General features: G+C 43.9%; 1 protein-coding gene across 2 annotated transcripts in view; it reads right to left on the reverse strand.

The window, feature by feature from the left end:
* The window catches only part of AFAP1 (actin filament associated protein 1), a 91,002-nt gene that overhangs the window by 25,673 nt on the left and 37,475 nt on the right, over nt 1-27,854 (reverse strand). For both annotated transcript variants that reach the window (XM_089516333.1, XM_089516332.1), the window contains exons 5-8: nt 27,216-27,427; nt 23,702-23,881; nt 7,292-7,384; nt 1,154-1,238 (exon numbers count right to left, since the gene is read on the reverse strand). In XM_089516333.1, the coding sequence (XP_089372459.1) occupies nt 1,154-1,238; nt 7,292-7,384; nt 23,702-23,881; nt 27,216-27,427 (570 nt within the window). The remainder of the gene's footprint in view (nt 1-1,153; nt 1,239-7,291; nt 7,385-23,701; nt 23,882-27,215; nt 27,428-27,854) is intronic.

Genomic DNA, 27,854 nt, shown 5'->3' on the forward strand with positions numbered 1-27,854 from the left:
TCCACACATACTTGCAACACACTCTAAACAGTTTTGCCCATTGACGGAAATGCAACCATGAACTCCATTAATCCATCATACAAGTGAGTGCATACCCTCTATCTTCCCAAACCAGCCCCTCAGTTATCCTGCACATATCCACAACCCTACGTGGTCCACTGTAGGTCACTCTGAAGCATTTCCTCAAGTACACAAGGGACATAGGCAGGAAATGAGCCTTTTCTTCCTTCCCATTTCTATTTTCCTTCTCCCCCCACCAACTCCTTTTAAGAAACTTCAGCAAGCAGCCCAAACAGGGCAATGCAGAGAGAACTGCCTGGTTTTCACCTACCTGCCATCTTAATTCTCAGTGTCTTTCAAATGACAAGGAAGAGTGTAACATCTATTGCTCAACTGAACATAGAAGTGTAGTAATGGGGAATCTTCTGTTTACTGCACTGCACTCACAAAATGTACAGGATCCCTGCATGTTGGCACGTGCACCTCTCTCTGAAGTGTTCTCTCAGGGGATATATTTTGGGGCTGTGCCCACTGATATGGTCTCATTAGCCCTTTGCCTGCCAGCTAGAATCAATCAGTGTTTAGTACTAATTTTATTCTGTGCTCATTTTGGAAGTCCTGTATCAACCTTTGCAGAACGCAGAAAGAACTACAACCCGGGAACATCACCCAAGGAGACTTTCCGCTGTGTTTTCTGCAACTGGACCTGTCTGTCCCGGATTGGCCTTTTTAGTCACCAACACGCTTGTACAAAGCGCGGGATGAGTCCTTCCTGAATCTTCGTTCGCAAAGCAAAGCCAGAAAGAGAGAGAGATCAACCTTTGCTACATACGTACTTATTGGCTTTACTCAAGTTCCTCTGGCATCTATTTCCTGTCCCTAATGTTTTCCTACGTTTCTCTGTTTCAGTGAATTTCTAACTGCCCCTTTTCTACAGCTTTCCTTTTCCTTGACCTCCATAACATCTGGGCCTTCCTACCTTGTCCAGTCCACACAGCCTTATCTATCTCTACCACCAGCAAGCTTCTACATCCTTCCAAACTGACTTCTCAGTTCCTTCAAAGAGGATGCCTATGAAAATTTTCACTTTTCCAGTACTTAGGAATACCTGTGAGTATTCTACAGTATCACTCAATTATTCACAGAATCTTACCCTGTTCTTTTCCATTACAGATGGCAGCTATTCCATTTTCTACAGGACCCTCTCCATCAGAACTTGGTCTTTCTGAGGACAATTTCTGCATGGACAAAATAATGAGGTCATTATTAACAGGATCAAGCTGTAAATGATTTGTCATGAACCAAACGATGTGCCAAACAGTCATCTATCCATGGAATAGTGAGAGAGCCAAGAATTCATTTTGAGGAATTCAACTTTACATACAAGTATTAACAACATAATACTTGCCAAAACTGTTGACTATTTCCTGATTCCCCCACTGTGAGATTTTCTGCATAATACTTTTACTTTAAACAAAACCATTCAACACTAAAATGCACTATTGCTCTGCTTATATACTTGGGAAATGGTAGCTGAAGCAGCAGGGGAAAAGAGGAGGAAGAGGGGGATGTTGCCTCTTTGCTGCTTATTTCATGAATTTCTGGCTCAGGGTCCTTGCAGCCAAGGCACTATGGGAGGAAAGGTTATAAAGCTGATCCCAAAGACCTCCAAAGCAGCATTCATAGAAAGAAGTAGCCCAGACCCAGTGACCTCCTCCTGTCACAATACCCCACTGCCACTCTCCTTCTTGTATGAATGCAGAGATGATCAAATTGTTTAGGGAAACAATCTGATTCATTGGGTGGGGAAAATTTTGCCTGCAGGCCACATACAACCCCAAGGACATTTCCTGGGTGTCCAAGGGCCATGTAAATCTGAAATAATTGTTGTTTTACAAGAAATGTCCTCCACACTCCTTGTTTTCTTCCTTGACCTAAAACAACCTAGCTACCCTCTCTCAAAGATGGCAAAATTGCCTCCCATCAAACCATTGTCATTTTAAGGAGGGGGGGAAATAAAATATTTCAGGGGTGGGGCACTACAGCAATATGTTCCCCTGAGGTTCTGTTGGGAAAGGGGGCAATGTGAGACCCCTGATGGCTTTTGGCAATTTTCTACTCCAGTGGTAGTAGTTTGCCACACTCAGGGGCCATTCAGACTACCCGATTCAGAAACCGGATTAACCATGGGAAGTTCATATTGGCCGTGATTCTTCCACAAGCGAAATTGAGGCTTCCACACCCATTCAGGGGTAAATGCTCATTGGCGCGGGTCTTTTGAAAGCAGAGTAAAAACTGTAGCTTTTGAGAAAAACCAGGTCCGGTAAATATGAACTTTGCCCCGGTCATGATCGAGTTAAGTTCAGGGGAGGGATTTAGGGCAGAGGGAGGGCAGAGGGCGGAACATGCCTCCCCTTCATCGGGGTGAAGGAAGGAGCCGGAGAAAGGGTGTCAAGGGCAGAATCGGGGCTAAGGAGGAGGAGGAGGATGGAGCCGGAGAAAGGGTCAAGTTCAGGGGAGGGATGGTCAGAGGGAGAGCTGAAAATGGAACATGCCTCCCTCTCGCAGGCAGCTTTCTCTCTCTCTTCCTAGTTTTTAATTTTATATTTTTGACAAGACTATGCTAATGCTTTTTGCTACAGGTTGATACATATAGATAGAATGTGTGTGTGCTTGTGCTACATTTCCCTTTCATTTCCTTGCTCCCATCAGGGCACCTCACTTTGCAAGAGGCATTATTATTATTATTATTATGTAATATTCGAATGCTACAATGCAAATGTTACAAATGTTTCCCTTTCAATTTGGCAAATTGATACAATATGTAAATGCTTTTGCTACACATGTATGTGTGTGCATTCTGGGGTCGCAAGGAGGGAAAACAAAGCAAGAGGATGGCATTCTGGGGTGAGGAATTATTATTATTATTATTATTATTATTATTATGGGAATGGGATGTCATGGGGGAGGCAAGGGCTGCAGCAGTGGGCTGGAAGTGAAGGGGAGACTGGAAGGCTGCGGAAACCCATGACTTTGGGGGAATTACACTCTCTCGGCCTCAGGGTAAAGGCAATGGCAAATCTCCTCGGAACCAATCTTGCCAAGAAAACCCCAGGATGGGGTCGTTTTAGGGTTGCCATAATGTGTAATGACCCAAATACACACAACACACGCACACACACCTGGATTTAAATTTGACAGAATATGTGCACGCTGCCGCCAGTTTTTTTAAAAGAAGAGGGGGGAAAGCATGCATTCTGTTGGCCAATGGCTGTAGGAAACATCACCTTTGACAAAAGTGGAAGTGAATTTGACTGACAGCAAAGGAGTCTTCATTTTAAACCGGTACCGCAAATGTGAACTTCGGAGGGATAAATTACTCCGATTAAGGTAAATGATAGTGGGCATTTGCTTCCGGAGAGATTCAGGAGGGGGGGGGGACCCAGATCTGCCCAGTTCCATCCAGGGCAAATGGGCCAGTGGGAATGGGGCCTCAGATCCTGACCAATCTCATCAAAAGGCACCTAATCCTTTAATATTGTAGTAGCAGCTTTAGAACCACATGTACTGTTTTCCCCATAAACATAGCTAAAGCATACGATGAAGTAGACATAAGTCTACAAAAGCTTATGCTACAAACTTCTTTCTCCATGTTAGTCTCAAATGTGCTACAAGATCTTTTTGCATAGCTAAAAGCTGCTAGTGATGCTTTTTGTGAACACCTTATCAACTGCTGAATTCTCTCAGGGGATTGATGGTGTTTCTATTATCCTTCTAGGATCCACAGCTCTTTCTCTGTGTCAGATACTTCTCTTTTGATTTCTTATCACCACCTCAAACTCAACATGTCCAGGACTCAATTATACCAGCTCTCCATCCTTTATTATAATCAGCAAGAAATGCTTCTCTTTATGTTTAAATCTCTCTACAGCTTGTCTTGTCTGTCTTTATTTACCATTATAATGCCAATTCATTGTCTTTGGCGGGGTAGAGATTGCCAAAAAGGGCGGTCTGCTGGCGCCTTGTTTTGCCGTGTGAGGAAGCTGCAGCAGACAAATGGTGCAGCTTCCTTGCGAGGCAAAAAGAACCTGCAAAAAGCGGGTTCTTTCTGCGGCGCAATCGCAATGTGCTAGGGGTGAGGCACATATGGGTGGTGCGCCCTCGGCCAACTCCTAGCACATGACGAGGGTGCCCTATAGGCCTGTTTTCCATGGCCTAACTCTCCTTTGTTTCTTGTGCCTATTCTCCAAGTTTCTAGGGCAGTCCCCTAAAGCTACTATGTGGTTTCCCCTCCCATTCATTTCCTTTAAATTACTCCTCTAAACTACCCTTTTTTGCAAGAATTCTGGATGAACCTCTTAATCCTCACCCCAGCTGAAAATAATGCTTCAGATCTTGTACCTACAGCCCCCTTCATGCATTAGTTGCCGGTCTCCCAGTCTTTAAAGCAGCCTCACCACTACCCCCACATGCTAATGACATCCATGCACTGACATTGGCACTAATAAATCTCTGTACAAACAGATGCTCATGCACAGATGCCTCAATGATTAGATCATCCGTGTCTCAACCACAGAGAAGTCTATGCACAAACAACTGCTTATTGCTTCTGTATAGATTTCCTCCCTGCAGACATACTGCATGAAAGCTAAAGGGATAGTAATCTGCAAAAGGAATCATTTACTCATATTCACTTCTTGTTATCCTTTCTCCCTTACCATCACCTGAAACTTCATTGGCTCATGGACCATCTCCTTTACTTATGAAACTCTAAAATGCTTTTGTACATCAATATTCTGTAACTATGGCTATAAAAGTAACAATAAATAACCCATCCACATGTAAATCTGAAATGATATACAACCATTTCCCATTACATGGTTCAGTCTCTTTTATTCTTTCTTTCCCCATTCTATAGAAATTTATATATCCTATTCTGTATCAGTTATTTATGCATCCCTTTAGCCCTTGATCTCTTTCTGCTCCAAAGTTTAAGCATGTCTTTATTGTACTGATGTTCCTGAAAATGTTTGATAAATGACTTGGAATCCTGCCTGTCCTTATAACAGAGCTCATTTCAGCAAACACTGGGCCAGAAATAACATTCACAAAACTAGCCAGAAAAGATGGTTTTTATTCCTGTCCTAGTTTGATGCAGTCTTTTTGGGGAAATACTTTTTATCTCTCTCACAGGACAAACAGAAGGGGGGGAAAGGGGGGGGGATAAAGTTCATTTTTTAAAAAATTAGTCAACCTGAATAAGGGGAACATAGTCATATACTGTACATTTTGAGAGCTAACTGCTACAGATAGCGTCTCTCCCCCCACCCCAATCAAAGAGAATTACTAAGTTATTTTTATTTAAAAAGGAATTACTGAAGTTGGAAAAATATAGTAACTTACTGATGAAGTCAATTTAAGCACTTTAATAAAATTAATATCTCTGAAATACCTGAAAGCAAAGCAGTCGGAAATATAAAACAGAATAAAAGGCAACAAAACCAACCCTGCAGATTTACAACGAAGGAAAGAGATGCAAAAGAGAAAGTGCTGATGGAAGAGGGATACTGAACTGAAACGTTCTGGCTGCTTAGAAAGATATTAGAATAAAGAATTTCTTTATGTGCTTCTTAAGAATTAGAGGGACTTGACTCTAAAAAGGTCCATTAAAAATATGCTCCAAAGATAAGGGGGTGCCAAAAGAAATGAAGTCTTGAGACAACAACTATAATAGTTGATCTAACTATAAGGCTAGCATTTTTTTAAATGCAGGGCTGTAGAAGGACTACAATCTGCAAACTTAAAAGTTAAACATTAAGATCTTTCAATGAAACCAATAAGGTAAAAGAAAGCCATGAAAAGGAGACAGAAAAAGGGGAACATGGGTATATTTAAAGGAATGAGATTAGAATAAAGAACAGATCTCTCCAGAGCTCACCTAGGATTAACATGAGATGATCCACATCTCCTCATTCTCCCCACAAAAGCTTGAAAACTCTATAGACATTTTAGGAGCATAAAAATACTCCTCTGCCCATCCCCACCTACCCTCAGAGTCCCCCAAAGACTTCCTAACACAGACCTCAAAATTTGTTTTTTCCATTCTTCCTTCCTCTATCTTGTAAGGAGCTACTGCTGTAGATGGGAACTTTTCCCTCCTCTCCCCCCCCCCCCTTTCTCCATTGCTCTGACTCAAAGGGCAATACTACATATAGCCTAAGAAAGTATACATAGGTAGGGTTGCCATAATTGTCCACTTTTACCAGGGACAAAATGTGGAACAAATTCAAGACCAAACTGTAGGACAACTGCAGGACAAAACTCAGCCCAAAATGTAGGACATTGAAGAAAAATGGTGGACCTTAAATGTCCTACATTTTGAGCTGAGTTTTGTCCTGCAGTTGCCCTACAGTTTGGTCTTGAATTTGTCCTACATTTTGTCCCTGGTAAAAGTGGACAATTATGGCAGCCCTATACATAGGGCACTCTTCAGGAGGACTAAACTTCCCCTAAGTTTTGTGCTTTAAAGGGCATTTGTCATTAAGGTATAATTAACACATGCACGTACAATAGTACCAAGCTTGGCTTTAAAAATAAAACCAGGCAGCCAGTAATGTTCCCTTTACAAAGTGACCTAAAAATAATCTGAAGAACACCAGTCAATTCTGTAGTGTTTTTTTTTTTTTAAAAGAGACAAGATCATTATCCTGGGCATGTGGGGCAATGTTATAAATTTTATGCAGAGAAATACATTATGATTTTAGGTATGTGGAAAATATGAAGGGAATTGCAGCTAAAACTGGCATTTTTTTTAAAAGAAGATTTATTATTTGTGTTTCATCAACTGCGTTCACACTTCACTTTAAACCACAAATCATGTAAATGAGCTGCATGCTGGCTGTCACTTTGCTCCATCCTTCACACAGAAATAAAGCAGAAATGACTAGCTGACCATAAGTTCCAAACCCAGAATCATGTTTATTACACTCAAACAAGCTAAGGCAAGTGGGCAACAGCAAGCCATTGCTGAAAACTAGCTTCCAATTCTGGCTTGATGGGCACCATTGGAGTTTCTGATATCAAAATAAAGTACTCTTGCTTGATTTATTTACTTGTTTACATGAAGGGAAGAGTGAGGAGGGAGTACATAGGCTGCATGAACAAGCACACTGTTTGTTCACACTGGTTGTGTAAATCAGAATTCTTGACTGATAGTGATATGTTAAAAGAGCCATTGTGAAGTTATATTACATACTGCATTTCCCCCCGTGGTCTCTTATATGACAATTACCTTTTCTAGTTCAGTCTTGTGTACAGGAGAATTAGACGATGGTCCATCTGAATCTGTAGCTCCAGTATAGTTGCTGCAAACTTCTTTTATGACCTTCAAAGAAATGCAAAGACAAAATGCCTTCATTTAGATATTGTTTGAAACCAAAAGCAGTGTCAGGATTACAAAAGGCAACTGTTTTGAAATTAGGATTAAAGTGGCCACTGTTTTGAAAACCAGAAGGCAAAGAACAATACATCTCTACCTACTGCCCGTCTGCACACTGGAGAAGCCACAATAGAGAGAAGTGGATTGTATTGATTTTAACATAGTTTAGTCCTGAAAAGTCACATTCTGTGCACAGAAATGTTTGTCTAACTGGGCCACAGTATCTGTCTATTAATGGTCAGAGACTTAAGCATTCCTGACCTCCCAATCATAATCACTCTCGTATATTTGCTCTTTTGCCCTTCTCCCACCCTCACACAGAGAACCCACTTCTTTCTTTTCACTGCTACCAATGATACGATGTTGTATCTTCACCCATGTAATCTTAAGGAGAACTAGTGACAATCAAAGTCTGGACATCATCTCTAAATAAAAGGCAATTATTACTATACTATACATAAGTATTTTAACTTGTGTTTGTAACTGATCATATTGCCTGATTGAATTATTTCTTCTAATGTTCTGCATTGTTACCAATTAGCAATTATTTGTGATGATAAGTCATTTAATTTAAGGAGCTAGAGCTGACAAAACAAACATAGTTCCAGAGTTGAGCCGAACAGAACTGCAAACTAGATGAGCCCAAGAGCAAGTGGGAAGACAATTTTCACTCATTCTCCCTCACCTCTACACACACACACCTCTCAAAATCTGCCAAGGAGACTGAGAAGATCTTATAGAACAGTGTATGAGAAGCTGTGGGGTGAAAAAGGAATTGGCAACGAACTGTTCTTCTCTGGATACAAACTACAGTAATCCTTATGTCACCCCCCAGAATCTATGTGGTTGGCCCTTCCCATATGATGGCATTCATTTTGTTTTTCAGAAAAGCCACACAACAAAACTGTTAAAAAGAGTCTCCCATGCCAGTGGCTTCACAGAGAACTCTGGGCTTGCAGCATAGAAGCAAATACCCTTCACAAAGGCTCAGGAAAATGTTTCTTTATGATTACTCCACAGAACACAATTCCCAGGTCTGATCTCTGACATCAATTAGGTTTAGTGAGATATACTGTGATTTTTAAATTAAATATAAACTCTAGAGATGAGTAACTAAGGTGAGTCAGTTGCAAAATCTGCTCTGAACAGTTATTGTTAACACATGTTACTTTTAGAGCAAAAGATAAAGAAACTCCCTTCATACTTTGTCTCGGGGAGGAAGCAATGACACTGAGAAGAGTAGGCAGTTAGTGAAATCCAACTACTTTTGTTTTAATCCTGAATCCCAGAACAGCTAATATTTTAATATTTATAGCTACAGGATAACAGACTCTCTTCACTTTTGTTTTTTTAACACCTTTTCTTCATGTCGTCAAGATACTTTCCAAAATAGTAATACTTATTTCTTTGTGCCAGGCTGAAAAACTATTTCCAGGTAGCATCATCAGTTCAATGTAAAGGCAACCTGGGACAAACTGTTAGAAATTCAGTTAGGCCAAAAAAAAGGGGGGCAGATTGTAGAGTTTGTTCATTTACCTCATTGGACCTAAAGTAATTCAAAGGGGTAACAGTTAAGGAGTGAAACATCTTCAGCTCATCAGTGTGCCCATGTCAACACAGGTACACATGGATAGACTGATCGGTCTTCTGCACATTTATTTTCAGGACTGGATAAAACAAATCCAGGATATTTGAATAAAAAAGCTTCCCACTCTTTGACATGTATCACACAAGAGGTATTTTTCTCAACATCAGATAGATTGGATTTTATTAAACTCAGCTTCAGCAATCCGGTTCAAGTGTGAACCAGGGTCATTTAAACCGGTTCAACCCGATTTGCAATCCGGTTTAAAAGGTAATGGGAATGAGGCCATTCAAAGCAACCTGAATAATGAGAGCTTAATTACTGGGCTTTGTCATTGCTACACTGTGTCAGAAAAGTCACTGTGAAGAGAGAAAGGTTAATGGCTTTCATACCATGATTTTGTTTAGCAGAAGATGCAGCCCCAGGAATCTAATTCAGGAACATAGCAGGAGATATGGCAGGAACTTAAACTGGTGATTAAATGATTTTAAGAACTATAGAATGACATATAGACTGAAATTTAGAGGATGAGGGAATGGAATTTATAGAGGAGGAAATCAAAGAAACAGGGAGTCCAGGAATGAATGAGGAGTCAGCATTTAGCTGGAATTTTGTGGTCGGATCAAAGGGTTGCTGATTACTGGGAGCTAATTCTAGAGAAGAATGCTGATGACATTCAAAATGATGGACAAGGGAGATTCTGCACTGAGCAAGAAACTGGACTGGAAGGAGAACTGAGGAGCAGCAAATACAGTTGGCCCGTCTTATACACAGATTTTTTATACACGGATTCAAGCATCCACGGTTTGAAAATGTTCCAAAAAAAGTATAAATTTCAAATATCAAACCTTGATTTTCCATTTTTTATAAGGGACACCATCTTGCTATGTCATTATATTTAATGGGACTTGAGCATACACAGATTTTGTTATCCACGGGGGATCTTGGAACCAAACCCCAGCGTATAACAAGGGTCCACTATACTATGAAGAGGAGGGAACATGGGAGCAGGGGTGTCTGAGAGAGATAATCAGATCAAGAATATTTTTAATGGAGAAATAGATTCTCATCAGGTATTGTGTAACCGGATGAAAGGTGCCCACTTTGTTCAAATGAAGAGATTTTATAAAATGCCACAGGTTAAATTCAAACAGGATTGACAGAAAAATGTCTGGGAAGGACAGAACAAAGTAAATCCATTTAACTGGAGCAGAGTAAGAGACATATCCAGTTATCATCACAACAGAAGAAAAGGTCTCCTGCCTCTGGAACTAGCCAAGTCTTCTGACATGCTTTAGTATCGCAGTCAAATGGAACATACATTTCCTTTTTTACCACACAGGAGGAGAATTTGATGGATTTTAGAGTAGCACTGATGCACTAAACATCTTGCTTTCTTCTGTTTCTTCCTACTCGTTCTCCTTTATCACTGATACCTCCTTGCCTTAGGGTTTTTTTTCATATTTGGAAGAAACACAGTTATGCTGAGGAAAACACAAGGGGTGCTTAAAAGGGAGAAAGGTTTTAATATATTTGTAAGAATAGTTTTTTTTTTAAAAAAAAAAGTCAAATAGCTGGTTTACTGAAAACCTACAGTACTTGTGCAGAAACATCTGTATTTCTGCTCCTGCCTCTTTGATGACCCCAGCAGAATTGCTCATACTTTCAGCATCTGCTCATACCACAGAAGAGGCAATTAGTTTTGGCTGTACAGGATAATGGAAGTCAGAGAGAGGACACAAGGAATAATTTGGCAGTGATCACAGAGCTCTTTCAAATGACTGATTGCATCACTACCACAGAAGGGGATCCAGACTCTTCACTATTATGAAGATTGCTGTTTTTCCTCCAAAGCTGATTGCTACAGTTCATAGAATTAAGTGCTGTAAGGGTGGGGCAGAGACATGCTTGCCTTTAAGGCCAATGTACAGTGGACCCTTGTTATACGCTGGGGTTTGGTTCCAAGATCCCCCGTGTATAACAAAATCCGTGTATGCTCAAGTCCCATTAAATATAATGACATAGCAAAATGGTGTCCCTAATAAAAAATGGAACATCAAGGTAAATTTATACTTTTTTGGAACATTTTCAAACCGTGTATGCTTGAATCCGTGTATAAAAAATCCGTGTATAAGAAGGGCCAACTGTAATAACAATCTTAATTTTATTTCTGAATTAATTTTTATCCTGCTCTTCAATCCTAAAGAGCTTCCAGAACAGCTCACAAACTAATTCATTAAGAACTGCAATGCAACCAATATACTGAATATGACCAAATCACACCCTAGTTTCTTCTATATGAAAACTCAAGTGACCTAGTTTTGACTTGCAAGGAACCAAACCTGGGACCTCTTGCTCTGCTTCACCATGATCCTTAAGATCAACTCTAAAAAGCCATAAACATTATCTGCATGCTGACTCTGCAGAAGAACAGAAGAGGCACTCTGCAGCTCAGCTGCTACTGTGAAACCATCATCAACTGAATTTTGTTTAATGAAATGAACGAGTTTTATTTTGGCTGATTTGTAATGGATAAATGGTGACATATATCTTTAGAAGTGACTATTCACAAGAGAGCCAACTTGGCCTTAGTAAAATTCTTCCCCTTCCCCTAATATCTTTCTCCAGTACCACAATAGATAGGCAGTTTTGTTTCAAAATTGGTTAATAAATTCTTGGGAAGAACAACCCTGAAAATTTCCTTTCATCTTCCTCCTTGATAATTTCAGGCCTAAGGTATAGTGCCTGAAGATGGAAGGGGGTGGAGGGATAATATGGTTGATGGAAGAAATCTGATATGAACCAAGCAAGGTGGCTTACAATACAGTTAAAACAAGATACATTGGATGATAAAACATTTATAAAATTAAAAGCTAGCATATTAAAACACCTATAATTTAAAACACTATAAAATCATTTTAAAACAACAATAAGGGTAAAATCACAGCACACATAGCTTTCTGCACCGACAGGTAATCACCAAATTACTGTTTAAAAAGGATTGACCCTGCCATATACATACTCTGCACATTAACTCTGCAGTTCAGCCACTACTGAACACCGACATTTACTGAGAAAAAGATAGCTGCACTAGACCTCTGTTTTGGGGGATTGATCCCTAATGGATCTGCTGAGGGAAGGAATGCACAGAGGGAGCCACCCGTGCTTCCTCTAGGAGGGAATATGACAACCTGGGAGCAGCCACCAAGAGGTTTGTCTCCTGTATCCTCACCAGATGGGCCCATGATAATGGTGAAACTCAGAGAAAGAACTCCCCCACAGATCTTAAGTTCGCCCTCAACAAAAAGAATTATAGCCTGTACCTGCATTAGTGAATGCAAGTGCACACTGGACACTAACCAGAAGACTAAGTCTAACTGGACAGTTGCATCACTTTGATTCAGGGAAAAATATAACAGTATTTGGAGCTATCAAATGTCAGCCAAATCTATAGTCCAGACAACTCAAGATTATGTTCCCTAGAAGACCACTTTATAACTACCCATTTTCTAGTCTAGTTGTTTCTAAACTAGCTGGCACTAACAGCTGGATTTAGTCCATCATGAACATAGCTAAAGTGGCAAAGATAGTTCTTTATAACTGCTTGTGAGTTGTTGTAACTTTCAATGACTGTCTCTGCCACTTTAGCTATGTTCATGGTGGACTGAATCCAAATGTTAGTCCCAACTAGACTCAACACAGTCAATGGGAGCTTGGTAAGTCAGTTCTTACCTCTTGGGACTCTAGCTGGGAGCAACAACTGGATTCAGCTCACTATGCTGAATCCAGCCTCCAAAACAGAGGAAGAGGTAACTCCAGCCCATGGGTCTAAACTGGCCTGTAAACAATCCCAATCTGCAAACAGTTCAAAAACCTGCCTCCCAAATCCTAAACAAAAGATGAGCAACTGTGGAGGGGACAGTTTTTGCCACTGTGACCAGAAGGCACACCCACATGTCCCAGCAACTCTGGAAGCAGCATGACATTATTTCTGAACAGAACTAAAAAGGAAGAGTTGAAAGAGAAATAGCAGAATTGGAATGGATCCACAGACTCTAGTCCAGGGGTAGGCAACCTGCGGCCCGCGGGCCAGTTCTGGCCCGGCGAAGCCTTGGGACCGGCCCCAGCCCGGTCCTGCCGCCGATTGCCACCGGGGCCTTTGGGGGGCAATTGTCTATAGAAGCCTCAGAAACATGCATTTATATTAACATTTTTTTAAAAATCAGCAAATTTTTTCACGTGCCCTCCATTTTTTAAAAAAAAGTGTCCTCCATTTGAAAATTTTATCCTACATTTGTCCCAGGATATTTATATATTTAATTTTTATAAAAATTATTTAATTATTTTTTGGCTCCCCCCCCCCCCCCCCCCAGTTGTCTGAGGGACAGCAACCCGGCCCCTGGCTCAAAAAGATTGCCTACCCCTGCTCTAGTCCATCAGCAGTTGCTTGAACAGAAATAACGGTTTCCTGGCACACTACACATATTCCAACAGTATCTAATTCCCCATCCTCATGAGAGCGCCCTTGAACAGTTCATCACATCTCCTCTCTGGTTCCCACAATACATTCCAATACTCATTTATATGATTATCTACTCTCCTTGGGTTTAGGCAACATCCTTCTTTCTGCCTTTGTCCCACAAAAACTCATTAAAACTCAACTTGCCATCTCATCTCCATACCCAAAACGTTTTGAATTTCAATTGACATTCTAACAAACAACCAGCTTATATAGGTCTGTCTTTGGACTCTCCACTCCAACATGCATCTGAGAAAATTGGCTCAAGTCTACGGAAACTCGTGCTACCAGCTTCTTTCTTTCAGTTAGTCTCAAAAGTGCTATAAGATCCCTTCGCATACTGATTTTCCAGACTAACATAGCGATGACTTTTAATTCTACAGCTGTAAGCAGGTACTTTTAAATGATGAGAGCCATCAGAAATCCTTCAGGGAAAAGTTTATTGAAAGGTTTATGGAGTACTTGGTTACATAAGTCTGCAGAGTTAAAGTTGGGCTCAGATACTGAAATAAACGAATGTGGCTGTGTACTTCACCTTACCTACGTTCAATAAGCCTGTCACATACAAAGTACTCATCCAAAAAGAAGAGGAAAGAGAGTATATATGAAGAACTGATGTTCTGAGAGAAAATAAGGCTTCTAATCCCCCAACTCCAAAAGAATTGCTTGTCCTACTACAGTGGACCCTTGTTATATGTTGGGGTTTGGTTCCAAGATCCCCCGTGTATAACAAAATCCATATAAGCTCGAGTCCCATTAAATATAATGACAAAACAAAATGGTGTCCCTTATAAAAAATGGAAAATGAAGGTCTGATATTTGAAATTTATACTATTTTGAACAGTTTCAAACTGTGTATGCTTGAATCCATGTATAAAAAAATCAATGTATAAGAAGGGTCGACTGTAATACTTTTGATCAAGGCAGAATGGACAAGCCTGGTTCATAAATCTGAACATTTCTTGTGTACCCAGGAGTGAGGATCGGGGGAATAGGCTATGCCATGGAGATGAAAGGGTAGACAGTGACATCCCTGGCACAACAGGAGCTAGACTATACTGCCAAAAAAAGAAAAGTAAAGTAAAACCGCTAGTCTTACTGCATACACAAAATAATTTTTGCATCAGTGATTTATTCCTTGTAATCCAAATAACTTTAAAAATCCCGATGCTATGATTTCTAGAAATGAATGACTTAGTAAAGTACAAAGACCATGTATCAATATATTTAAGAAATGGCAAAATGTTGTAGAAGATGCTTCCCTACATAATTTTCAGAGTGTTCAGACAAGACAAGATAATACAAGAAATGACAGACTTGAGATAAACAAGAAAGTGCTGCATCATTCATATGTACAGACAATTAATTGGAAACCTGTTGCTACAAATACAAAATCATTGGAAACAAACAGTATACACAAGGATAGCTTAAGAGGGAAAAGGATGTGACTGTGTTGTTCACACTACATTTAGTCAGCACACTGGTTGCAAAAACTCTAGCGTTTCCTAAAGCATTTAACAAAAATGTCCGATTCTGGGAGTTTTTGGTACTGAAAAAGAGCTCTCTTCCTGTAAAGGGAAGTTGGTCTTTGGACAGATTGAAAGAGACTTGCATACATACGACATACATCCAGTAAAGCTAAGTTGTCTGTGCCAGTGGAATACGCAGTCACTGAATAGCCTTTTATTCTTACAATACAGTTCTCCCATTGTGGACATTGGCATGAACCAGTATGTCAATCTGCAAATATTAGGGCATACAAAAGCAAAGGGGAAAGAATTCTTCACAAGCTGGCTCAGTAAATTTCAATAAAACACTGGGAAAAGTTTACTTTATCTAACAGCCATTCTGAATACATATCAGGCTTCAATACCTCAAAAAGAGCTGTATGAAAAAGTGAGCATCAAGCCCATCAGAAACAATTGGTTACTAAGATGTTAAAGGTTTTTGAACTGATTAGTATTATTGGAGTTTCCTTCATTCAAATGTTGAAGCCAAAGAAGTCTTTATGTATAAGTAAACCTGCTGCATTCCAATTCTATTTTGTCAGAATGGGAACTACATTTTAAAATCTGTACCCAGCATAAGGCAGGAGAATTTTTTCTTTCCTAGATACAGATCTTAGATAACAGGATCTTAGATAAAGATTTAATTTTTTGCCTTTGTTCCTTTAAAATGGAACGTTGGACTTACCTGAGAGACGTCCCTTTACAGCAGAGAAGGTACGAGCATCCTGACTTCGGGTGGCTCCGCCCACTTGGCTCCTGGTAGGCAGGTAGGAAACAAAGAACAAAGGGAGTGACTGGGGCCCCGGCCCCCTCGCCCTTGCGGGCGGAGCTACCCAGGAACCCCAGTCGATTTTAAGCTGAGAAGCATAATCTTAATGTGGTCTTGAAGAACTCAAATCCGCCCACCCGCGCCAGTAGGCAAGTAGGGTGGGGAGGATGCTCGTACCTTCTCTGCTGTAAAGGGACGTCTCTCAGGTAAGTCCAACGTTCCATTTAGCAGCAGAGAAGGGGCCGAGCATCCTGACTTCGGGATTTAGAAAAGCAGACCAGATACTAGGGAGGGCTGGCTGGCGCGGAGGGCGGATCCGAAACCACCTGTTGCAAAACCCTCCGGCCAAAGGCCGCCTCTGCCGATTCGAAGAGGTCAAGTTTATAGTGTCTGGTGAAGGTCGACGGGGACTTCCAAGTGGCCGCCCTGCAGATTTCAGCCAACGGAGCGTTGGTGGGTAAGGCCGCAGAGGTAGCCGCGCTTCTCGTCGAGTGAGCGGTGATGTCAGCTGGTGGTTGAACCTTAAGTGACTTGTAGCACTGGATACACTGTTTGTATTGCTAAGGTGGAGCCTGACACTTTTTTGCCCTTGGAGTTAGGTCGGAAGGATATGAATAGCGCCTCTGATCTCCTGAAAGTGGCCGTTCTCTTGAGGTAGACTTTTATGGCTCTGCGAACATCGAGAGTATGCCAGCACTTTTCTAGGTCTTCAGTGGGTCGGGGGCAGAAGGATGGGAGGACGATGTCCTGGGAGGTGTGGAAGACGGAGTTAGCCTTAGGGACAAAGGTTGGGTCAGGCCTCAGGAGAACAGAGTCCGGCCTGATGATGCACAATTCTTTGCGGACAGATAGGGCACCGATTTCGGAGATGCGCCTCGCTGATGTGAGTGCCGTCAGTATCAGTGTCTTGAGGGTCAGGAACTTGAGGGGTACTTCCCTCAGTGGCTCGAAAGGCGGGATGGTCAAGGCCTTGAGGACTTTATGTAGGTCCCAGGACAGGAATCGATGCTTTGTTGGGGGCGCCTTGTTGGCGACCCCTTTGAGCAGCCTGCGGATATGGGGGTGTTGGGAAATCCTGGCTGCGACCTTATGGGGCAGTATGGAGGTGATGGCTGCCACTTGTCTCTTGATGGTGTTGGGCCGCAGGCCCTGGTGGAAGCCATCCTGTAAGAACTGGAGCACTGTCGGAACAGAGATCTTGATGAAGTCCCTGTTCTTGACCTTGCACCACCTTTTGAATGCCCTAAAGGTGTATTCGTAGATTCTATTTGTAGATTGGTGTCTCGAAGCGAGAATGGAGTCAACCACTTCTGGAGAGTAGCCATATCCGCTCAGCATGTGGCGTTCAATTTCCAGGCGTGAAGCCGTAGCCAGGCTGGGTCCGGGTGATGGATCTGCCCTTGTGTGAGGAGGTCCGGCCTGAGCGGAAGGGCGAATCCTTGAGTTGCCATGGCGAGAATCTCTGAGAACCAGGGCCGCCGCGGCCACGCTGGAGCCACGAGGATAACCTGTGCGTTGGTCCTGTGTATCCTGGCTAGGAGCATCGTGAGCAACGGAGTCGGCGGGAAGGCATAGAGGAGGCCTGGTGGCCAGGGGCAGTTGAGGGCGTCCATTCCTTCGGCCCCTTCCGTTTGGAACCTTGAGAGAAACCTGGGGGTTTTGGCATTGGCGGGGGAGGCGAACAGGTCCAGTACGGGTTGGCCGAGTCTGTCTGTGATGATCTGGAAGGTCTGGGGGTGGAGACTCCACTCCCCCTGGTCGGTATCTATTCTGCTCAGCCAGTTGGCTTTTGAGTTTAGGGATCCTTGAAGGTGCTCGGCCTCCAGGGTTATGAGATTGGCCTCTGCCCATGTTAGAAGGGATCGAGCCTCGCTCATCAGGGACCTGGATCTGGTTCCCCCTTGACGATTGACATGGGCCTTGGCTGTGGTGTTGTCCGTCCTGACCAGGACTGACCTCTGGTGTATCGTCTGACTGAAGGCGAGAAGAGAAAGGCGAATTGCCCGAAGCTCCAGCCAATTGATGCTGTGTGTTCGTTCCTCTGGGCTCCATTTGCCCTGGGCCAGCTGTGTTCTGCATATCGCTCCCCAGCCCCGGAGGCTGGCATCCGTGGTGACCTGGACACTCGGGGGCCTCCAAATTTGGCGACCTCGGTGGACTGCCTTGGACATCCACCAGCGAAACGACTGTCTTACTTCGCTGGAGAGCTGTATCTTCTTGTGTCTCCTGAGGATAATGGCCTGTTGGTGAGGGAGAAGGAGCCATTGCAGGGGTCTGGCGTGGAATCTCGCCCAGGGAAGGCACTGTATGGCTGCGATCATAAGGCCCTGGAGGTGGGCCAAGAGCTGGAGGCTGGGGCGCGTGGTCTCCAGGACCTTCGAGATGGCGTTCTGTATGGACTGGATGCGGTCTGGAGGTAGGCGTACCGTCCCGCCTGGGTGTCTATTATGGCTCCCAGATGGTGGATCTGTTGCCCTGGAGTCAACGAGCTCTTCTCGAGGTTCAGGAGGAAGCCATGATCCTGGAGGGACCTGAGGATGTGATTGATGTCGTGAAACCCCTGGAGTCTGGAGGATGACCGGATTAGAAGGTCGTCGAGGTAGGGGTAGACGTGCAATCGCTGGGTTCTCCACAGGGCGACAAGTGCCACCATGATCTTGGTGAACACTCTGGGGGAAGAGGCTAGCCCAAAGGGAAGGGCTCTGTATTGGTAATGGCGCTTGCCATATCTGAATCTGAGGAATCTTCTTGAGGAAGGGTGAATCAAAATATGAAGGTAAGCATCTTGTAGGTCCAGCGAGGAGAGGTAGTCTTCCGGCTGGAAACTGTCTAGGATGGACTTGAGTGTCTCCATTCTGAATCTTTTCTTTAGGACGAACCGGTTGACCCGTCTGAGGTTCAATATGGCTCTCCAGGATCCGTTTTTCTTGGGAACAAGGAAGAAGGTGGAATAGCAGCCTAGTCCCCTCTCTTGTCTCGGAACGGGCTCGATGGCCTTGATGTGTAGTAGGCGCTCGATGGCCTCCAGTAGGAGGCGGTGTTTGTTGGGATCGGCTGATCTGGGAGACAGTATAAACTTGTCGGGGGGCGTACAATGGAATATTATCTTGTAGCCCTGACGGATGGTATCTAGGACCCATTTGTCTGAGGTGGATGTCTCCCAAATGTTGCCAAATCCCTGCAGCCTGCCTCCTACTGAGGGAACGCCGTCATTGTGAATTATTTTTGCGGGGTTGTTTGGACCCCGCTCCTTCTTTGGAGGGGAAGGAAGGTTTAGCCTGTTTGTTAAATCTTGAATCTCCCCAATGCGATCTGTTGGGCCTGGACTCCCTGGCTCGAAAGGAATTGGAGGAAGAGGGGTAGGAGGATTGGTTGGGGCGAAAGGAAGAGCGGTTCCTATACTGCCTCTTATCGTCCCTTTTCTTGGAAGTGGGAAGAGCTTTTCTCTTGTCCTTTCCCTCTACTAGCACTGGCTCTAGGGATTCTCCAAACAGCTTGGAGCCAAGGAATGGGGAAAAGGCCAGGTTCTGCTTGGACTTGGAATTCACGTTCCAGTTCTTAAGCCAGAACTGTCTGCGGACTGCCACAGCTGCTGCCTGGGCTCGAGCACACTGCTGGACGGTGTCAAGGGTGCCATCGGCAGCGAAGGCTGCCGCTCTGGCAATTTTGTTAATGGTTTGCTTAACCTTGGTGTCTGGGCTGGGCAGAAGGTCCAGAAGCTGGCGGGACCACTGGAGGCTGGCCCGCATCACCATGGATACAGTGGACGCGGCCCTGATGGCGATGGATAGGGCCTCATGGGCCTTCTTAAGTGCCCCCTCGGCCCTACGGTCCTCTGGGTTTCTGAGGGTGTCCTCCCCATCCCTAGTGAAGACGGCTGATGAGACGAGCGCTGACACAGGGGCGTCCACGGATGGAATCCTGAGTTTGTCCATGACGGCTGGCTGCAGTACGTAGTACTTGCGGGTGATGCCGTGATTGGACCTGGCGGAGGCTGGCTTTGCCCACTCGTCCCTAATAATCTGCATGATGTTAAGCGGGCAGGGGATTTGCTGGACTGGAGAGACCGACACTGGGAACAAATCCTCGCTCATCTTGGGGAGGTCTGAATCGGGGGAGGGGGTGGTCTGTCCTGTGGGCGGGGTAATGCCTAGGGTCTTGGTTGTCTTTTTAATAAGTGGCACATAGTCCTCCGGTTTAAACAGGCGCGAGGACAATTGTGCGTCTGTTTTGGGCTCTCCTTCATCTTGTGATAGTTCGCCCTCCTCTGCCTCCGAGGCTGAAGGGTTGTGAGAGTCCTCCGAGATTTCGTCCTCGGAGGAAAGCGTGGCGCGAGGGCACTTGCGGCTAGAGGCCCTATCGTGCCGGGGGCGCTTGGTTGGTGGGAGGTAAGAGCGCTCTGAGTCAGAGGAAGAGCATGAAGCCCCTTCCTCTTCCCCTTCTGAGCCGTGGGCCCCTGTCTGGCTTAGGGGGGTCTGAGAGGGGGAGGGCTCCCTGGCGCCTAACCCCCGTGCCGGGGAGCTCCGTTTTCTGGACGCTTTGCGTCCTTGTCGCTCCCTGGGCTGGTCCGTGACCTGAGGCTCGCTGGTGGCGGAGGGGACCTCCCTGACCCCCCCGGTGACGCCACCCTCCTGCGCAGCTGCATCCGGCCCCGCCGCCGCGTGATCGCGGTGGCGGTGACCGTTGGCCTCTGACTGGCCAAGATGGCGGCGCCCATGGGCGGCCACATGGCCAAGATGGCGGCCCCCATGAGTGGCCGCGTGGTGCCGCCGGGGCACTTCCGGGTCCTCCGGAAGTGGGCGGGGCGCGGCCCGGCGAATATGGCGGCCGCCATGAGCCCCCGGAGCGAGGTCCGTGTTGGCCTGGGGAAAGCCCAGCACCATCCCCCACCCCCCCGGGAAGGAGTCGCTGGGGAGAAAGGCCTGTGGGAGCATGGCCCCTGGCCACATCAGGAGTGGTCCCCCCCCAGGGAACGCAGCAGTCCCCCAAGCTGGCGTGCTGGCCTCGCGAGAGCGCAAGCCTGCGCCTTCGTTCCCTCCCTGGAGTGCCCTGGTGGTGGAGGGAGCTTCCTGCTCCAGGAAGGCCCTGAACCACCTCAAGATCTGTGGCGGCGGGGGAGAGTTACTCACGTCCTCGCCGGTGTTGGAAGGTGAGGGCTCTCCCTCTTCTGACCACACCTGGGTCGCCTGGGAGTCTCTTGACCCGACAGCGGAAGGGAGGGCTTCCTCCGGCCGCTGCGGCCGCGCTTCCACTTCCAGGGGCGCTGATGGAGATGCCGCTCGGCGAGCAGCCGGCAAAGCCGGGGCTGGCCCGGGCAGAGTGGAAGCGAGCTCCCCTGTGGCTCTGGCCTCCCTGTCGGTAGCCATGTCTCCCGTGGGGGGGGGGAGGAGAAGGGGGGGGAGAAACAAAGTCGGGAGGTAGAAAAAGAGCTGGGCTGTTTTTTGGGGGTTTTTTTTGGAGAAGAGTTTGAGGGAGGAAAGAGAGAGAGAGAGCTGAAGAAGAGAGAGAAAGGAGCCAGGCGGGTCCGGGGAGCGATGAGCTGAGAAATCTGGAGCTGGATGAGAAACGTCCTACCAGGTGCGAGGCAGGAAGAAGACTGGGGTTCCTGGGTAGCTCTGCCCGCAAGGGCGAGGGGCCCGGGGCCCCGGTCACTCCCTTTGTTCTTTGTTTCCTACCTGCCTACCAGGAGCCAAGTGGGCGGAGCCACCCGAAGTCAGGATGCTCGGCCCCTTCTCTGCTGCTAAATATTATTCCTTCCATCTACAACACAATAGCCTCAATCCAGTTCTTAATTATTTAAACAAGGTCTGTTTAATGCAGGGGTAGGCAACCTTTTTGAGCCGGGGGCTGGGTTGCTGTCCCTCAGACAACTGGGGGGGCCGAAGCCAAAAAATAAATAATTAAATAATTTTTTTAAAAAAATTAAATAAATAAATAAACCGGGACAAATGTAGGACAACATTTTCAAATGGTGGACACTTTTTTTAAAAAAAAGTGGAGGACACGCAAAAATTTTTTGCTGATTTTTAAATTTTTTTTAATATAAATGTATGTTTCTGAGGCATCTATAGACAATTGCCCCCTTGCCCCTGCACGCGAGAGGCCAAAGGCCCCGGCGGCAATCGGCGGCAGGACTGGGCTGGGGCCGGTCCCAAGGCCTCGCCGGGCCGCATCCGGCCCACGGGCCGCAGGTTGCCTACCCCTGGTTTAATGCAATGGAGCAAGCTAGTTTAAACTGATGTCCCATTGCTTTGAAATTCAATCAAGCAAATAGGTTCCAGCATGCTTGCTCTTTTATTATTACTACTTCTACAGGGTGTTTTGAATCCACAAAAGAGAGATACCTTCATAGGCCAACCAAAATGTACAAAATATATCACGCAAGCTTTTAAAAACTTCACTGGCTTCTTCATTAGGCAAGAACACACAGAAGAAAAGTGATGATATTCTGAGGGATATACTGGTCAATGACCAAAATAAATAAATTGTTATTGTTGTTTTGAGGAAATCTGATTATAGTTTATACAGTGTAACACCATAAGTTTTCTTTATTAAAATAATAAAAAAGGAAGAAAGTGACAAGAAAAAAGAAACTGGGAAAGAAAGCTAGATGAGAAGACAGGGGTATAGGGAAAGAGAAGTGGGCACTAGCTTCATCACCTGTTGAATCCTGAGAGAAGGACAGCAACAATCTAGATCATAACCATACATTGCTCATAACTTAAGCATGTTATTGGATTGAATTCTCATAGCAATAGTATTAGCATTTACACTTCTATACCACTTAATAGTGAACTTAGCACTCTCTAAGCGGTTTACAATCCGTAATATTGCCCCCGACAAGCTGGATATTCATTTTACTGACCTATGAAAGGATGGAAGGCTGAGTCAACTTGGGAGCCCTGGGATTGAACTGACAACCTTGTGACTGCAATACCAGCATTTAACCACTCCACCACCAGGGCTCCTGCTTGATGATGAAATAATATCAGTATTTCATCCCTTCAAATATATCTTGAAACATTACGTTGTTCATATTTTAAAGCATATTTATCCATCTCCACTTGAGAATGACACTAATATCACTACAGTTGGCCCTTGATATCTGCGGAGGATCCTTTCCAGACCCTCCCGTGGATACCAAAATCCATGGATGCTCAAGTCTGCATTGTTCCGAATCAATGTGCAACCATGCAGCCGTGCCACCATTGGCATAATGGGACTCGTACGTCCATCCTTCTCTCCTTCCTTCTTTCATTCCTTTATTCCTTCCTCCCTCCCGGCTCTCACATGAGAGTATGTGGCTGGCAGCTGCCACTACATCCTCTTCCTCCTGCCTCTTCCTCCTACTGCTCTTCTTCCCACTTCTTCCTCCTCCTCCTCCTACCTCTTCCTCCTCCCAGTTCTTCTTCTTCTTCCTCCTCCTCCTTCTCCTGCTGTTCTTCTTCTTCCTCCTCCCCCCCCCCACTTCCTCCTCCTCCTTCTCGCACCACTTTCTCCTCCCAGTTCTTCCTCCTCCTCCTACATTTCCTCCCGGTTCTTCTTCCTCCTCCTCCTCCCCCCACCTCTTTGTCCTCCTGGTTCTTCCTCCTCCTCTTCCTCCTCTTTCCTTTTCTTCCTCTTTCTCTTCTTCCTTCTTCTCCCTCTCACTTCTTCTTCCGCCTCTTCCTCCTCCCAATTCTTCTTCCTTCTCCTCCTCTTCCCTTGTCTCCCTCCTCCTGGTTCTTCTGCTTCTTCCGGCTCTTCCTCCCCCCGCCTCCTCCACTTCACGGAAGGCTTGCCATCCATGGATGCTTGAATCCACAGATGGCAAGTCCATAGATGCTGAGGGCAGACTGTATAATAATTTTGTGAAATGAGACGATAATATTTTTGTACATACCTTCAGCCATTGATCTGCTTGTTCCTTGCTCTGTACAGCAAGAACTAGAGCATCTTGCCCTTGGTGTGTGATTTTTAGCTCATGCTTCTTCTTTTTACTGTCTTTGGGGATATATGTAATACTGCAACCACTCAACAGTAATTCCATTTGAGGCTGTTGGTCCTTGGAACTTTTATAGCACTAAAACAAAAATAAGAATGCTATGAGGAGAAAATGTCATCATGAACAACAAGCAGTGCCAATTTTACAATTAAAAAAATACAAACCCTATTTGCATCAGCCTTCCATTAATAAAAAATCACCAAAGTCAATACTGATACTATAGATAACCCCATATGAGGCCAGAATGCTGCCTTTCTTACTGTCCTTCTATTGGCAGGCAAAGACCTTTTCATTCCAAAAGGCTTTTGTGAACTGAAGATTTTAATGAAAGGGCTTTTGAGCGGGTTACATATTGTTTTAATTTTACTGTTTTTAAGCTGCTTTTCATCATTTTAAATTAGGTTTTAAATTGTTTCTAATGTCATTAATAGTTTAATATTTTGATGTTGTCCTTTTGAATGTTTCAATTGTATTACATTTAATTAAATTTATATGGTCTCTTAAGTCCCAAGTTTGAAAAAAAGGTGGGGTATAAATAAAGTTGAATAACTACTATTACTTCTACAAAACATTATCAGATGAACAATTAGTGAAATGACCAAGATGGCAAAGTATCTCAAAACTAAGCTCACAAGGAACAGTTGGAGGAACCAGGTAGTTGAGACTGAAAAAAAAAAGGTCGAGAAATGATATATTAGCCAATTTCAGATATCTGAATGGCAGTCATGTGGAAGATGGAGAAAGTTTGTTTTCTCTTCATTCAGACAACAAGATCTGAGCCAGTGGGTTAAAAATACAAGAAAGATATTCCAACTAAATATTGAGAAAATCACCATGATGGGAAGAATTTGTAAGAACTTGTAAAACTTTGTTGGAACATTTTAAACAGAAGTGGGATGTCTAATCGCTTGGGAATACTTTAGCGGTGGATTTCTTCACTGGCAAAGGGCTGGACTAAATGGCTCTTGAGGTTGCTCCCAACTCTACAATTCTATTATTCCATAAACAGGAAAGTAATCAATACAATACAATCATTATTTACAGTCAACAGACCTGTCAAAGCATACAATAACTTAAAACATACAAATGGAAATATTACATATAACATAAAACCAATATGAAATAAAAAGTTTCATTAAAATGTAGCAAGTTAAAAGAAAAATTAAGTTGTCAGACTGGATTGCAACATTGGGGATTATCTTAATTATAAAATTATAGCATTAGGATATGGATCCATTAGTCAGACCCAACAACAACAACAACATTTATATCCTGTGCTCTCTCTAATTTTAACTGCCAGTGACAAAAATTTTGCAACCAACAGGGTGATACTCTTGCATTTGTCTTGCAACAGTAATTTGATGTAAAATAATTCAGAACGGCCCAGCTTGCATGTCAATAAGGGGGCAATCACCTGGTTACGGCACTGGTTATAAAAACACACACAAAAACAAAATGTGTGATAGAGTTTCAACTACTTCCTGAGCACAAGGGCAAAATCAAGCAGATGTGGGTAGTCCAGAAAATCTTCCGAAAAGAACATTTGAGAGAAACACGTTGCTTCTTGCCTTGGAGAACAAGATGAGATACCTTGGGACAGTCAATTTTTTTAGATAAGAAGGCTGACAAAAAGACTGCAAAATGAATGTGTAGGGCACTAGGAGAGCAAGGTGAAACAGAATTGGTCCTAAGACTGCAGAAAGCAATGTCCCAGAGTCTCTGTCTTAGTGATTTTAGTGCCATAAACATGAATATAATCAATTCTCAATCAAGGTAAGGTACTATAAAAGTCTTTTCCATTGTGGTAAAACATTTAGCTGCAGTGAAGTTACATGATTACTGGTTTAGAGTGCTGGTTACACCTCCACCTGACCTCTGTTTGACTGATGAGCTGGCTGAAACATCTCTCAAAATACAGAACCACATATCCATCGATTACATGTGGCTGACTCAAGCCAGTATGAACAAAGTAAAGCTCTCTCTTATTTAGAGACAGATACCTTATATGGTATGGCACCTTACTGAATGAAGTCAGTCCCAAAGAATGCTTGTGAGAAGGCATACACACATCCATTTTTTGCAGCGAATATTGAGCAGCCAAATATGTGTTGCATAGGTTGTTTTCCCACAGGCTCCACAATGTACTAGGAGAGTCTAAGGCAAATCTCCTATCCTCCATTTACTCCCCCACCCCAGCCACGGCCTTTATTTAGTACAAACCAAACTCGTTTAAAACTGCCAATTCCTTCTTGGCTACCAGCTCCTTCAGGATCAGCACAGAAATATTTAATTTATAACAAGTTTAAATATTATATTCAAAAGATGGTGTTTGTTGTTGTTGTTAGCAGATACAAAACTCTTTCAAAGTAAGTTTTGTGGTGACTACAGTACTTGTCAAGAGCAGCCATTAGTAAGAGACTGAAACAACTGTGATATCTCTTCAGGTTCCATCAGTCCAGAAAGCCTATTGGATAGAAGATCTTGGAAAACAGCCCAGGCACCTTTCATCCAGTCATACATAACAATATAGCAATAGCAGTAGCAGCTTCATTTATATACCCCTTCATACCGCACTAAGTAGTCTCTAAGTGGTTTGCAACTGTAAAGTAATTTCCCCCAACAAGCTTTGGGGGTACTCATTTTAGTGAACTCAGAAGGATACAAGGCTGAGTCAACCCTGAGCCCCTGGCTGAGACTGAACTCACAACCTTGTGGTTTGTGAGTGAGTGGCTGCAGTACAGGTATTTAACCACTGCGCCAGAGCTACATATTCCTTGTTGCCTCTGAACTTCTCAATATGCCTATTCCTCCTGCCAGTTCTACCACTGTAGCTACTCCTGTGCTCTGGTCCCATCCTTCAAAGCCCCAGTACCATCACCATCACCACCACCTCTCCCCATGAATGGCGAGCATACTGAAATGTAACAGACTGAGGAATGTTGCAGGAAAAAATGCACTGATAAACATTCCATAACATATTTTGGTTTCTACATGAGAAGCCAACCAATAGACAATCAGAATAAAACAGACTCAGGCAGGTAGCAGCCAAACCACTTAGGCAGGCAACTGATCCTCATCAGCAGTTTCCCAGCACAGTGGTGCCCCGGGTTACGAAATTAATTCGTTCCGGGGCGCCGTTCGTAACCCGAAAAGCCTTCGTAAGCCGGATCGCCATAGGCGCTAATGGGGAAAAGCCGCGTTTCGTGCGAAAAAGCCGAAAAAAGCACCAAAATTTTTTTTCGTAACCCGAATAAACATTCGTAACCCGGAACAATTATTTCCTATGGGATTTTTTCGTATCCCGGAAATTTCGTAACCTGGGTATTTCGTATCCCGGGGTACCACTGCACTATGTTAGGCCTGACTACATTATAACAAGGATTATCTCCAAAAGGCAGTAAAGCTTCATTACCAGTAGTTTGTTTTCTTTGATCACACACAGCAGTTTGGTCCATTGTCCAAATCGCTTCTTTCTTAAAAGAAAGGCACAGATTTTAGCATCCTTAACAAGGTCCATTGATGCTTCCTCAGAAGGCCATTGATGTCTCATTTTTTTCCCTTTCCCATCTTCGTCCTCTTCATCATAAGACTCATAAGAGCTGCTCATAGCATCAGAATCATAATCTTAAGAGAAAGGGAGAGTGGACAGTTATATAAAAACAAAATCAGTCACTGAGCACAATCCGAACGAGCAATATTTAGAACCAAGCAGTCTCTTTTGATTGAGTTTATGTCTACTGAAAGAAAATCCTACATGATTTCAGTATGTTATCTGTGGTATGTAACAGTATCAAATTCTAACAGAAACACCAAATTTGTAGAGCAGACATTAAGATAAATAATATGTTTTACATTCCATTAGCAGAACTGATCAATTTAAACTGATTAACCACTGAAGCCAAAGTGACTTTTGTTTAATTGTAACACAAAAGATAAAGGTTTCTCCTTTGACAAGGTTGTCAGGTAATGTCCAACAGTAGGGGGCAGTGCTCATCTCCATTACTAAGCCAAGGGAACCAGTGTTGTCAGAGAAGACTCCATGATGGCCAGC

Source organism: Sceloporus occidentalis, unplaced genomic scaffold (assembly GCF_023333645.1).
Source record: "Sceloporus occidentalis isolate IW3139 unplaced genomic scaffold, rSceOcc1.0.p SCAF_3, whole genome shotgun sequence".
Classification (NCBI taxonomy): Eukaryota; Metazoa; Chordata; class Lepidosauria; order Squamata; family Phrynosomatidae; genus Sceloporus; species Sceloporus occidentalis.